Source organism: Cynocephalus volans, chromosome 2 (genome assembly GCF_027409185.1).
Source record: "Cynocephalus volans isolate mCynVol1 chromosome 2, mCynVol1.pri, whole genome shotgun sequence".
Taxonomy (NCBI): Eukaryota; Metazoa; Chordata; class Mammalia; order Dermoptera; family Cynocephalidae; genus Cynocephalus; species Cynocephalus volans.
Genome location: NC_084461.1, coordinates 210,189,879 through 210,202,374, shown reverse-complemented (window position 1 = coordinate 210,202,374; position 12,496 = coordinate 210,189,879). Strand labels below are relative to the sequence as shown.

Below are 12,496 nucleotides of genomic sequence, written 5' to 3'. Positions count from 1 at the left end.
GAAAGGGAAAATCAAGGACTGGGGCCTGAGGGGGCAGCAGAAATCAGGGAATTGTTTCCTATACATGCCTGTCGCCAAAAACAAACGAATGAACAAACAGATGAAATCAGGGATTTCCTAAACGAGGCAACTGTGGGGCTGGACCAAGGTTGGGGTAGAGGGACTCCCCTGGCAGTAGGCACAGTCCATGCAAAGGTAAGAACAGGGAGTGAGGGTGCTGAGCCTGGAGGGCCTCAAAGGGGAGGTCCCTTCCAGAGTCCCTGCCTCTGGGAGTTGGCTCTCCTACACGCAGTGGTTCCCAACTCAAATGTAGGATTCTTTTAGAAGCCCCTACAGTCTGTCTGTATCCCTACCCACACCCCTCATCAAAGCTCTGGTCCTGATGCCCCCAGTCTCTTCTGCAGGTCCTAGAGGCAGCTCCAGCTGGGATGGCGGCGCCAGCATCTCTAAGGGCTGCAGGGTGTCCAGCCCCATGGGGGGCGCCCTAGGCCTCCGAAAGCCCACCATCTGTGCTCCTGCCTGCCCACCCATCCTCAGGCCACTCGCCATGGGCGGCTGCTTCTCTAAGCCCAAGCCAGGTACCTCCTCTCTTCATGCCTCCACCCTTCCTCCTCCTTCCCCCCTCTACTCCTCTCCCCGTCCCCCCTCCCCCCCACGCAGGCAGGCCTCCGAAGTAGGTCAGGCTAGGCAGGAGCCCGCTCGGAATGTTAATATGCTGCAGGCAGGAGGGGTTGGGGGGCCTGGAGCAGTTCTGCCTCCCTCCAGTAGGTAACCCTCTTTACCTGGGCTTTGAGTGCTGGTGGTGGGAATAGCAACTGGATCCTTCTTGGAAAGGGGAGAAGAGGGTTCCTTCTGTTGCGGGTGGGGTTGGAGAAGGGGCTATGTTCCCCAGGGCCCAGGGAGGGGGCTCTGGGGATATCCACAGCCACTGTATGACCTAGGACATGCAACTTACCTCTCTGAGCCTCAGTTTCCCTCTTAACAAAATGGGCCTGATCACCCTGACCTCTGAAAGTTGCTGTGTGGATGCAGTGGTCAGGTCCCTGCCCTCTTTAGCTCTTCTGACCCCCTGTGTGACCTTAGGCTGCTGCCTTGGTCTCTCCAGGCTTTCTTCCCCATTTGTACAGGAAAGCTCCACTCTGCCCAGCCCAAGTGGCTTCAGCCAGGGTGGGGGTGTCCCAGGATGCTGGGGGAGGCTTGGGTTTGCTCTCTACTGGAGACCTATGTCTCTGGCCCCCACTTTCTCTCTTCCCTCCTTACAACACCCAGGGAGGCAGGGTGTGTAGCCAGGAGAGAAACTGAGGCTGGGAGAGGCCTCTAGTGCCCAGCCAGTGCTCTGCCCATCCCCGCCCAGGCCACCCTGTCCTGGCCAGCTCGCCCCAGCTCCCCTTACCTGATACCCATCGGCTCCATTACCTTGAACTCGTGAGCCTGTTCTCCTTTTCCTGAGTCTGAGGGAGACCTTGGGGGAGGGAGGAGAGATGTGATGCCTCCCAGGCCGAGGGACCCACCTGTGCCTGCCCCAGGAATCTTATCTCCCTCCCCTGGCTCCTGTGCTATGGACGCCCAGGCCTGGACCACATTCCACCACCTTCTCTGCCTCAAAGTATGACTTTCGACATCCATTGTCATAATCCCAGCCTTCCCCCATCTGAAGTGGACAGGAGGATGCCAGCTGGCCCTATACTGGGCACCTGTGGGACTGCTGGGCTGGCAGGAGGGCCTGGGCAGAAGATGCTACCTGCAGGTTCTTTTAAAGTACCTCAAAGGGCTGGCCTGCCTGGGACCCCTGGCCCCAGGACTTCTGATATAGGGGCTAGCCACTCTCACCACCCAAGAAACAGTGCTAAGAATTTGGGCTCTTAAACCCTCTAGCCCTGCCTGTTCCTGGCTGTGTGGCCTTGGGCAGGTGATTTCACCTCTCTGAGCCTCCTTGTCCTTGTGTGTAAAATGAGGTTGTTGTGCTCAGCATGGGGCCTGGCACACAGGACGCACTTGCACACCATTATTATCCCCTCTTCTCTGAGCAGGCACTTGAGGACCATTATTATTCCCTCTTCTCTGAGCTGGCTCTGCCACCAGGACTCTTCTGTGGAGCTGCAGCCGGAGCCCAGGCCCCAGGTGCCCATGCTGGGCAGGTCAAGGGCGAGGCTCAGGGAATTTCAGCATGTGGGAGTAAGAGCATTTGGGGCATGAGGGTTCAGCTGGAATCAGGGGAGCCACAGGGATGCCAGAGCAAGCAGAAAATCTTTGTGCAAATTCTTCACTTTCTATCCTGTGCCACTCAGTTCTGTAGCTCAGTGCACAGTGGTACATGCTTCCTGAGCTCCTGCTGTGCTCCCTAGTGTTCTGTCCTAGTGGTTCCATATTCCTGACAGGAAGACGCTTGGCAAATCTCTTGCTGAGCTCAGAACTAGGAGGAAGTGCACTTCTCTTGGTATCTGGTCACTTGCCTTTTATTAGGCCACAATGGCTACCTAAAGGCTTTCCCTCCTTGCCATGGCTGCCAGGAGGCTCAGAGCTAACTGATAAAACACTACTACCCAACTTCATCTATTTAGCTTCTCCTCTGGATTACATATGTTATATTCTTCAGCATTCACTGTCACCAAAAAGGTAAATGCTATCCTCTCTTTGTTTTATAACAAAGGCATCTTGGTCCAAGAGGGCTAAGGTGGGGTCTTGTGGGCAGCTGGGAATCATGGAGCTAGCTTTGATCCTGTTCTGTGGGTGAGCAGAGACCCCTGCCCTCCCCATCCACCTTTCCACTGCTGCTCATGACTTAATGGCTTCCCTTGAGACTGCATCAGCGGGCATGCCGTGGAGCCTTATGGAAGGAGGCAGAGGATAAAAACAGCCTGGCTTGGCTGTTATTTGGCCCCCCCACCAGGCTGTTCTTGTGAGCTCCCACAGCTCACGTAGCAGCTATCGGCTGAGTCCAAAGCATTTTTCTTTTTAATCCTTCCAAAAACATTCTAACACCATTACATAAAGTGTGGAAAATGGAGGAGAAAACACCAGCCATGACCCTGCACCTGACTTGACAGTCTCGGTGACCATTATCTGCTCATGCTCTCTCCCTGCCAGGCTGGGTCAAAAAACTAACCTTCGTCCCTATCCCCTGCTGTGCCTGGGCCTGAGCTGGGAGCTGGAACATGAGGATGAGAGGGGGCTGTTTTTCCAGGCCCCAGGGCCTGGCCAGGGTTGGGGATCAGCACAGTATGAGATGCGGGACATGGTGGGGCTGGGCAGCCAGGGGAGGCAACACTTGGGCTGTGTCTTGGTGGATGGCGAGGAGTTGGCCAAGGCCTGGCAGGAAGGCAGCTGGGCCCAGGGGACGGCACAAAGGCAAAGGCCACGAGATGTGATTCAGCAGCCGCGCAGGCTTCTTTGTTTCTGCAGTGTTGGGTCTGGGCTGGAGGGGGAGGCCGGAGTCTCCCGTGCTTTGGGAGTTGAGAGGCACCTCGTGCCCCCGCATCGGGCGCAGCTGTGCCAAGGCCTTAGCTTCCATTGCTCACCACCCCCCTGCAGCAGCAGCCCAGGAGGCTGGATTATCACTGCTGTGAATTCTGTTTATTGTTCCCTTCTAATTAGAAAAATACCCCAGGCACATCATAGGGAATTTGGAAAATGTGGAAAAGTATAAAGAAGAAAATGACAACCTCTGGCTAACTCCCTAGAGTAGGCCCCCTGGGCACGCGGAGGAAGGGTCCTCTGTAGGGAGGCTCTGGAGGGCCTTTGCCCCTCTATGCTGTCCACATGCACACCCCCAGGTAGGGTTCACGCCCAGGGTCCCAGACCCCTGCACACGAAGACCCAGCACTTGATAAATGATGAATGATTCTTAAATTGGTGAGAATAGCTGTTTTAAGAAGTGGAAATTATGTCGTGTACATTTTTTTTTTTTTAATTTCAAAAAAACTTCAAACCTATGGGAAAGTTGTAAGAACAGAATAATAAATCTTCAATTTCTTGTCACCCACATTCACCAGCCATGAACTGAGCTGCACCCAGTTTTGGACCCAATGTTCACATGAGTGATACCTCAAATGTGACCCTGAGCTGTCAGGGACATGGTCATTGCCCACCAGAAGATGCAAGACTTAGGGCATCCAGGTTCTTTCCTCCACATAGATTAGATTCCTGATGGAAGGCAAATTTCAGGTCAAAGGAGCTCTGCTCAAAGGAGCTCTGCTCTGTGCCCCCTCACAATTTTGTAATTGAAAAGGAAAACACAGGGCTGGCCCGTGGCTCACTCGGGAGAGTGCGATGCTGGTAACAGCAAGGCCACGGGTTCGGATCCTATATAGGGATGGCCAGTTCGCTCACTGGCTGAGCGTGGTGCTGACAACACCAAGCCAAGGGTTAAGATCCCCTTACTGGTCATCTTTAAAAAAAAAAAAAAGAAAAGGAAAACACTCAGAAATGAATTCAGGCAGACCCGGAGCACCCCCTGCCGGCCCTCCTCTACCTCTTAGCTGACGGGCACAGGGCTTTCTGGGGGGTCAAGGGGCAGGGCTGAGCCTCCCAGCACTCAGGGGAGCTGGCCCCTTCCCCCAGCTTGAGGGATGGCAGAGCAAGTGGGCTGAGTTGGGGGTGCTCATGGAGCTGCCCCATCCACAGTGGAGCTCAAGATCGAGGTGGTGCTGCCCGAGAAGGAGCGGGGCAAGGAGGAGCTCTCAGCCAGCGGGAAGGGCAGCCCTCGGGCTTACCAAGGCAATGGCACGGCCCGCCACTTCCACGCCGAGGAGCGCCTGCCCACCTACCCTGGCCCTCAGGACTGTGTGGAGGCTGCCGTCTGCCATGTGAAGGACCTCGAGAATGGCCAGTGGGTAGTGGGCCTGGAAGCGGGGATCAGAGGGCCCAAGGTGGGAGGGCAAGGTACAAACCACAGATGGGGGAGCGGGGGTGGGGAGGCCTGGAAGGGGCTATGACCAGCTCCTGCCCTGGTCACTGTCTGTGGCTTCTGCTGGTCTGGGCCTGCTCCCCAGAAGCTGGACTTGGAGGAGGTGCCTGCAGGAGTTTGTGTCTGGCATCTGGCCTGGCCTCTGAGAGCAGCCCTTCCCCAGGATGCGGGAAGTGGAGCTGGGCTGGGGGAAGGTGTTGCTGGTGAAGGACAATGGGGAATTCCATGCCCTGGGCCACAAGTGCCCACACTACGGTGCACCCCTGGTGAAAGGTGAGATGGCCGGGGTGCATGTGGGAGGGGGGACCTCCCAAAAGGGGCTTGGCAGGTGCAGGATCCATACCCCTTCCCCACCAGGCCCCAGGCCAGCTTGGCTCCTCCCTGGACCCCAGGGTCCTCCTCTATTAGTGTTATCTCCTGTGCTGTGAGGAGGGGCCAGCAGGTGCTGGGACACAAGGATCCTTGGAGAGGAGCCCCTGCCAGTGGTCCCAGCCTAGCACCTTCCCCTCCAAGGCGTGCTGTCCCGTGGCCGTGTGCGGTGCCCCTGGCATGGTGCCTGCTTCAACATCAGCACTGGAGACCTGGAGGACTTTCCGGGCCTGGACAGTCTGCACAAGTTCCAGGTGGGGCTGGGAGTGTGGTGGGGTGGGAGTCTGGGGGTGCAGGGTGAGGGGCTGGTCCTGAGCAGTGCAGCCCTTGCAGGTGAAGATTGAGAAGGAGAAGGTGTACGTCCGGGCCAGCAAGCAGGTGAGGGGGCACCTTGGGGCTCAGGCAGAAGGCAGAGGCAAGGAAGGCAGCTTGGCCCAGGGAACAGAATGTGCAAAGGCCCTGCGGTGGGAGGGAGCCTGGCGTGTGTGGCTGGGGAACAGAGGGAGGGGCTACGTGGTGGGGATGAGGCTGGGCTGGAGCAGCAGGACCTGGCTTGCTGGGATAGTGGCACAGGGAGGATGGTGATGACCCCAGCTCCCAGCTGCCGCCCATCCTACTGCCATCCCCAGGCACTGCAGCTGCAGCGAAGGACCAAGGTGATGGCCAAGTGTATTTCTCCAAGTGCTGGGCACAGCAGCAGCACCAACGTGCTCATTGTGGGTGCAGGTTGGTGGTGGGGTCATGAGGGGCAGGGTGGGGGTGGGGAGAGAAGAGGTTTCCGGCCCATGGTGCTAAGGACCTCTCCTCAGGTGCTGCTGGCCTGGTGTGTGCAGAGACACTGCGGCAGGAGGGCTTCTCAGACCGGATCGTCCTATGCACGCTGGACCGGCACCTCCCCTATGACCGGCCCAAGCTTAGCAAGGTGAGGGGTGGGAAGAGTGGGGACCAGACAGGGGGTAGCCAGAGCAGGGCAAGGCCTGGACCCCTATCCCTATGGGTCCCAGTCAGGCCCACTTGGAGCTTTGCTTGTCACCCTTGGGGGTTTGGCCAGCTACCCTCTGCACTCGTGCCAGGCCCATCTGTGGTACCTCCCAAAAGATCTGGGTTTGTTGAGTTCTATCCTGCAGTCCCCATGTGACCTGGGGCTGGTCTCACCCTCCCTGAGCTCCATGTCCTCTGCTGTAAAATGGGACAGTGGCTGCTGGGCCTTGTCTCAATCTGGCTGTCTCCTAGTCCCTGGATGCACAGCCCGAGCAGCTGGCCCTGAGGCCCAAGGAGTTCTTCCGAGCCTATGGCATCGAGGTTCTCACTGAGGCCCAGGTACGTGGTCAAGGGTGGGAACCAGGCCCGGTGAAATGCTGGTGAGAACCATGAAGGTCGTGAGGCCATGTGGGCCCTGAGGATGTGGAGGGCTGCTCTGTCCTCCTGGTCCTACTACTCAGGCACCTAGGGGGTGCTTCAGTTCTGGGACGGGGCCTTCTTCCAGCAGGGTCATGGGCACGTGCAGAGCCCCAAGGTGTAGGGAGATGGATGATCTGATCGGGGCTGGGACAGGAGAACTTGGTGGGACTTTGGAGTGGAAGGAGGGCTTTGAGGGGAAGGCAAAGTCTGAAGCTTAAAGAATGAAACCCAGGTGGTAGGAACAGGCCCTGTGGGAGCTGCTTAGAGGGTCTGGCTGGGCTCTGGGCATACTATAGGACTCAGGAGAGGGCGCCAAGGCCCAGGCCCAGGCCCATGCTCATGCTCATGCTCTGCCTTGCGGGGTTGCAGGTGGTCACAGTGGACGTGAAAAACAAGAAGGTCGTGTTCAAGGATGGCTTCAAGCTGGAGTACAGCAAGCTGCTGCTGGCACCAGGGAGCAGGTGGGAGTGTGTCTCTCCTGCCCTTGGCTGGACACTGGGCGGGGCACTGGCCAGGATGGGTGGGCTTCGGCTGCTGGGAGGCTCTCACCGACGCTGCCCTTCCTCAGCCCTAAGACCCTGAGCTGCAAAGGCAAAGAGGTGGAGAATGTGTTCACCATCCGGACGCCTGAGGACGCTAACCGCGTGGTGAGGCTGGCCCGGGGCCGCAATGCGGTCGTCGTAGGTGCCGGCTTCCTGGGTGAGTGGCTACAGGTGGTGGGGCAGTGGTCAGGCTGTTATGGCCAGTGCCAGGGCAGTGGTGGCCTTGGGAGGTGCAGGGTGCCAGCCTGCCGCCCCCTGCCCACCACCCCAGGGATGGAGGTGGCTGCCTATCTGACCGAGAAGGCCCACTCGGTGTCTGTGGTGGAGCTGGAGGAGACGCCCTTCAGGAGGTTCCTGGGGGACCGTGTCGGTCGTGCCCTCATGAAGGTGAGCGTCCCCCAGGACCTGGCCCCCTCAAACACTGGGTGCCCAGTGCAGCCTCTGGCTGGGCTCTCGCCCACAGCCCACCTGCTCACCTGCCCTGACAGATGTTTGAGAACAACCGAGTGAAGTTCTATATGCAGACAGAGGTGTCGGAGCTGCGGGCCCAGGAGGGAAAGGTGGGCTCTTCTCCCCTCTCCCCCATGCCTGGGAGCTGGGCCCCATGCTCACCCACCCACTCCCCACAGCTGAAGGAGGTTGTGCTGAAGAGCAGCAAGGTCGTGCGGGCTGACGTCTGCGTGGTGGGCATTGGTGAGTGGGAGGGCAGGCGGGAGCTCACAGGTGAACTTGGGCTAATCCCTTCCCTGTCTCAAGCCTGTTTCCACATCTGTAAAATGGAGACTCCAACTGTGCCCACTTCCCAGGGCTGTTGGGTAACATGTGTACGGGGCTTAGTCAAGGTCTGGCATGGAGGACACTCCTGGTGACTGCTGTCCACTAATACTCAACTCCATGCCCTGTTCTGTGTGAGCTGCAGGACACAGACAAGCCTCTAGCTAGTCCCACCTCCAGTGAGGTGCCATCTTGGCGGGCAAAGCTAGGATGCAGCAGCACAGGGGTTGGGGAGGCATGGCATACCGACTGACCCCCATCTGGGGGCTTCATGGAGTGCTTCTTGGAGGAGGCAATACTTCAGGCCTGATGGGAGGCACAGGGGTCTGTGGGGGTCCAGGCAGAGGGACACGATACATGAAGGCCCCAGTGTGGCCAGCCCGTGGATGATCGGTCTGGGACTGGTACATGAGTGAAGGGTGTGGGGTGTGCAGAGCGATAAGGTGAGAGAAGGGTAGGACCAGGGAGTGGACGTGGTGGCCTCTGTTCTGTCAGGTGCGGTGCCCGCCACGGGCTTCCTGAAGCAGAGTGGCATCAGTCTGGATTCCCGAGGCTTCATCCCTGTCAATAAGGTGGGGCTGGGTAGGGCGGGCCAGGTTCTGGACTGGGGGTGGCCTGAGGTCCAGGTCAGGGCCCCTGTCCTACTCACAGAGCCCTGGGACTTCTCCCCACAGATGATGCAGACCAACATCCCAGGTGTGTTTGCGGCTGGCGATGCTGTCACCTTCCCCCTTGCATGGAGGAACAACCGGAAAGTGAACATCCCACACTGGCAAATAGCTCATGCCCAGGGTATGGCTGGCCCCAAGGCAAGTTAGGGGATGGGAGGTTACCCCAGGGTCTTAGCCTCTCCCAGGACCATGACTCAGTTGCTGGTCTTGGGTCATGGATGCTGTATTAGGCATTCAAGGCCCCGTGATGGCCTGTCTGGCCAGCCTTATCCAGGTGATCAAGCCAGCACACAGTGCAAGCCCTGCAACCCATCTCCAGAGACCTTCCTCCAGTGCCCTCTGGACCCTCCATTTAGCCAGCTACACCCCCAACCCCAGTCGTCCTTCCACTAGTCTCTCCTTTCCTTTTGTCTTCAAAGACACATGTTCTGCAGAATTCCTGACCAGACCTGGTAAGGGAGAGAGGGATTTAGTAGGTCAGCTTCCCACTGAGTGCCTCCGTCTCTCAGGCTACTCCATTGTCTCTGTGAACTCAGCTGTCTCGTGCAGGCCCCTGGAGGCAGCCATCTAGTCCTGGGCTCAGTGGAGACATTGTGCTTTCTGAGAAATATCTTTCCTCTTCTCACATTTGGTTGCCACCAAGTACCCCAAGCCTCACCCACTGTGCACACCTGGTCTGGGCCCCTAAGTTGCAGGTGCCAGGAACAGACTCCCAGCCTGGGACAAGGGACTTACCCCTTGCATCCACTTCCCTTCCCTCTGTCTTTACATTATCTGAGGGTCTGGTGCCTGAAACTCCACTCCTGGTATCAATTTCTGTTCATGTCCAAGGTATAATTTGCTGCTAGATAGCAAAGAACCAAAGGCTACTCATCAGCCAAGTATAATTAGGATTTAGGTGGGAAGGTCCAAGGGACTCTTGTGTACATCCAACAATGGGGGTCTAGTGGGGCCTCATAGGAAGTGAGAAGCCACTTGCACTATTTTCTCTGGGGTCCTGTGTGCGGCTGTCACCTCTGCTTCCCTGGACACTTGTGCCCCATTCTGCTCCCTCTTTAGACCTGATGTATCTGATTAGTTGTGTGCACACCCGAAATGGCTGGGCAGCCCCCCCAACCCCAAGAAGACCTTCCAGATGCAGGGCATTTCATTCGAATTCTCTGGAGGAGCAATCTAAACGGGTAGCTTTGAGCCACGTGTGTCCCCCTGCACCAATCAGCTACACCCGCAGGTGGGCCGTGGGTTGAGAAATGATGTGCCTCTTGACCTCTACGGAGGTCAGGAGGAGTTGCCACACGTGTTAGGGGTCCGCAGAGCGCTAGGGGCAGTCAGTGGGGATGGCGAGGGCGAGGGTAGGGGCTCTAACGGCCTTGGGTCCCGCAGGGCGCGTGGCGGCGCAGAACATGCTGGCGCAGGAGGCGGAGATCAGCACGGTACCCTACCTCTGGACCGCCATGTTCGGCAAAAGTCTGCGCTACGCGGGTAAGCCACGACCTCAGATGGGGCGGGGCTTGGGCTAGGGCGGGGCCATGAGGGTCGCAGGGGCGGGGCCATAGCTGCTCTAGGAAGCCGCCGCTGAGAACTCGCTGGGGGCGGGACTAGGGCCTATCTGAAAAGAGAAAGAGGGCGCAGGGCTGGGGGTTCGGTGTTTAGGGCGGAGTTAGAAGGGCACAGGGCTTGGGCCCTGTGAAGTCCCCATCCCCTTCCCTGGCTCGCGTGGGCACCGCCCGCCTGCCTGGCCCACAGGCTATGGAGAAGGCTTCGACGACGTCATCATCCAGGGGGATCTGGAGGAGCTGAAGTTCGTGGCTTTTTACACCAAGTGAGAGCAACGGGGTGCAGCGAGGGAGGGAAGCAGCAGGAGCTTTGTCGGGAAGGGTAACTCATCCCAGACAAGATTCCAGGACAGGAGCCCACCCTGATCCCTGCTGTGGAGGAAGGCTGGAGCTTCCCTAGGGAAATCTAAGTCTGTGTTGGGCCAAGCGGTAAAGCGCAAGGCAGGGAGGGCTGGTGCTCAATACATTCCTGTTGTCCTGGGCAAGATCCCTCCCTGGAACACAGGTAGACAGGAGTGTATCAGGGTCTTCAAGAAGGGGGGCTGCTCCCGGGCATTCCTCAGACTCAGCCACCCTCTCCCTGCAGAGGTGACGAGGTGATCGCCGTGGCCAGCATGAACTACGATCCCATCGTGTCCAAGGTGGCTGAGGTGCTGGCCTCGGGCCGTACCATCCGGAAGCGGGAGGTGGAGTGAGTGTGGGCATGGGTGGCCTTGTGGGGTAGAAGTCCCCTGAAGGACTGGCTCAAGCTGCCCATGGCAGCCAGCTGCCCCACAGCCCTCCAGGGACCTTCCCTTCACTCTTGGTCCCCGTTAGTCTGGGGCTCCCAGGGCTACGAGGTTGTGTGCAGCAAAGACTGTGGCTTGGAAGTGGGCTGGTTATATGTTCTCACAGGGGACAGAGGAAGAGGGGTGTGTGTCCCAGGGCAGGACCAGTGCAGTGGTGAGAATTCAAGGCCCATTGCTGGAGCGACCAGACAGCCTGGGATACCTCACAGGATATGGTTGTGCTGATCCTGGCAGAAGCTAGGTGGAGAAATGCCCCAGTGATGCCCCTGGGTACACCCTGCACAGAGATGTGGGATGGTTGGTTGGGGTCCAGGGGGCACTGGACACCAGCCATCACCCTCATCCCAGCATGGTGCCAATGAGGGTCACCCTGTGGGAGAGAGCTCCCAGGGACTGGGAAAAGCCTGGAGACCAGTGGGGACCTGGAGGCCACAAAACAGGGGTAGGCCTCAGGCTGGAAACAATGGAGGACTAAGAGGGGACATGATGAGTGACATGTTCTCTCCTGGCCTTCTCTCTGTCTCTCTCTCGCCTTCGCAAAGGCTGTTTGTGCTGCACAGCAAGTACGTCCCTCTTGTTGACCATTCTGAGTCTTTTCCACCTCAGCCCAGAACCTCTACCCAATGGTCTACCCCCCTCTGCCCAAGTACACATCCCTGCTGGTCACCAGGACCTGGCACAGAGCAGGCCCCCTGCTGTTCTCAAGGGCCAGCTGCTCATGGTGCCTAGAATGGGGAACCTGCTCTCTTCTGTCCTGACTCCTTCTCCCCTCATTCCGGCAGGACTGGCGACATGTCTTGGCTCACAGGGAAAGGATCCTGAGCTTGCAAGCAGTGGACTTGGGCAGGCACACTGGGGCACCAGGAACAGATGCCAAGCCCTGGGGGCAGATGCCAACCTCCAATTTCCCAGGATCTCCCAGGGCAGAACCTGAGTCCTCCCAGTGCTTGCCTTCTGCTGCCTGGCTCCTCTCCAGAGAGGCCTCTGCTGCCTCCACAAGATGCTCACCCCCCAATGCCTCAGCTGCAACTCACAGCTGGCACAGGAGATGGGACAGGTCCTGACTCTTTCCCCTCTGTTGGGATTGGTCCCCTGCAGGAGCCTGTAACATATTAGGTATTATCTTAAAATTAAAACGCACACATTTGCAGATCTTTGTGGCTCCCAGTGTAATTGGGCCAGCACTCCCGACGTAAAAAGCAGGTCACAGGGGAAACAAGCACAACCACAGAATGCTAAGTGCCACACCAAGGAAGTTTGGCCTGTGAGCGCCCAGAGGAGGTAGCAACTGATTCTGTCCCCTACCCCCACTCCTCACTGTCAGGGAAGGCTTTTCCAGCAAGTGCCTTTGGATCTGGATTTTTGAAGGGAGGGCACTCCAGGTAGAAGGAACAGCACGTGCAAAGGGCTTGAGTCAGGAAGGAAATGCTTCTTCGGAGGTCAGAGGCAGCTAGTGCTAGACACTTTGGGAGTATTTGCCCTCTTAGGG

The 12,496-nt window shown here is 58.1% G+C and overlaps 1 protein-coding gene across 4 annotated transcripts; it reads left to right on the top strand.

Annotated features, from left to right (window-relative positions):
* The first annotated feature begins 547 nt into the window (after positions 1 to 547).
* Positions 548 to 12,159, top strand: AIFM3 (apoptosis inducing factor mitochondria associated 3). 4 transcript variants are annotated; one of them, XM_063086048.1, is made up of 20 exons: positions 548 to 578; positions 4,624 to 4,828; positions 5,070 to 5,179; positions 5,420 to 5,529; positions 5,609 to 5,653; positions 5,905 to 6,001; positions 6,085 to 6,197; positions 6,509 to 6,595; positions 7,046 to 7,137; positions 7,245 to 7,375; positions 7,490 to 7,605; positions 7,707 to 7,778; positions 7,848 to 7,911; positions 8,488 to 8,564; positions 8,667 to 8,784; positions 10,047 to 10,145; positions 10,410 to 10,485; positions 10,806 to 10,910; positions 11,550 to 11,570; positions 11,790 to 12,159. In XM_063086048.1, the coding sequence occupies exons 1-20, from the start codon at positions 548 to 550 to the stop codon at positions 11,827 to 11,829; spliced, it is 1,809 nt and encodes a 602-aa protein (XP_062942118.1). In that variant the 3' UTR covers positions 11,830 to 12,159. The 4 variants fall into 4 exon arrangements, 3 of the variants coding, with proteins under 3 accessions (XP_062942118.1, XP_062942117.1, XP_062942116.1); XM_063086047.1 differs by lacking the exon at positions 11,550 to 11,570; XM_063086046.1 differs by lacking the exon at positions 11,550 to 11,570 and having other exon boundaries at positions 4,591 to 4,828.
* The last annotated feature ends 337 nt before the right edge of the window (positions 12,160 to 12,496 follow it).

Bases quoted from the DNA above. Each gene is read 5' to 3' on its own strand.
- AIFM3 (XM_063086046.1), top strand. From the start codon at position 548: ATGGGCGGCTGCTTCTCTAAGCCCAAGCCAG. The intron at 6,002-6,084 runs GTTGGTGGTGGG...ACCTCTCCTCAG, and splicing joins CGTGCTCATTGTGGGTGCAG to GTGCTGCTGGCCTGGTGTGT. The intron at 6,596-7,045 runs GTACGTGGTCAA...GCGGGGTTGCAG, and splicing joins AGGTTCTCACTGAGGCCCAG to GTGGTCACAGTGGACGTGAA.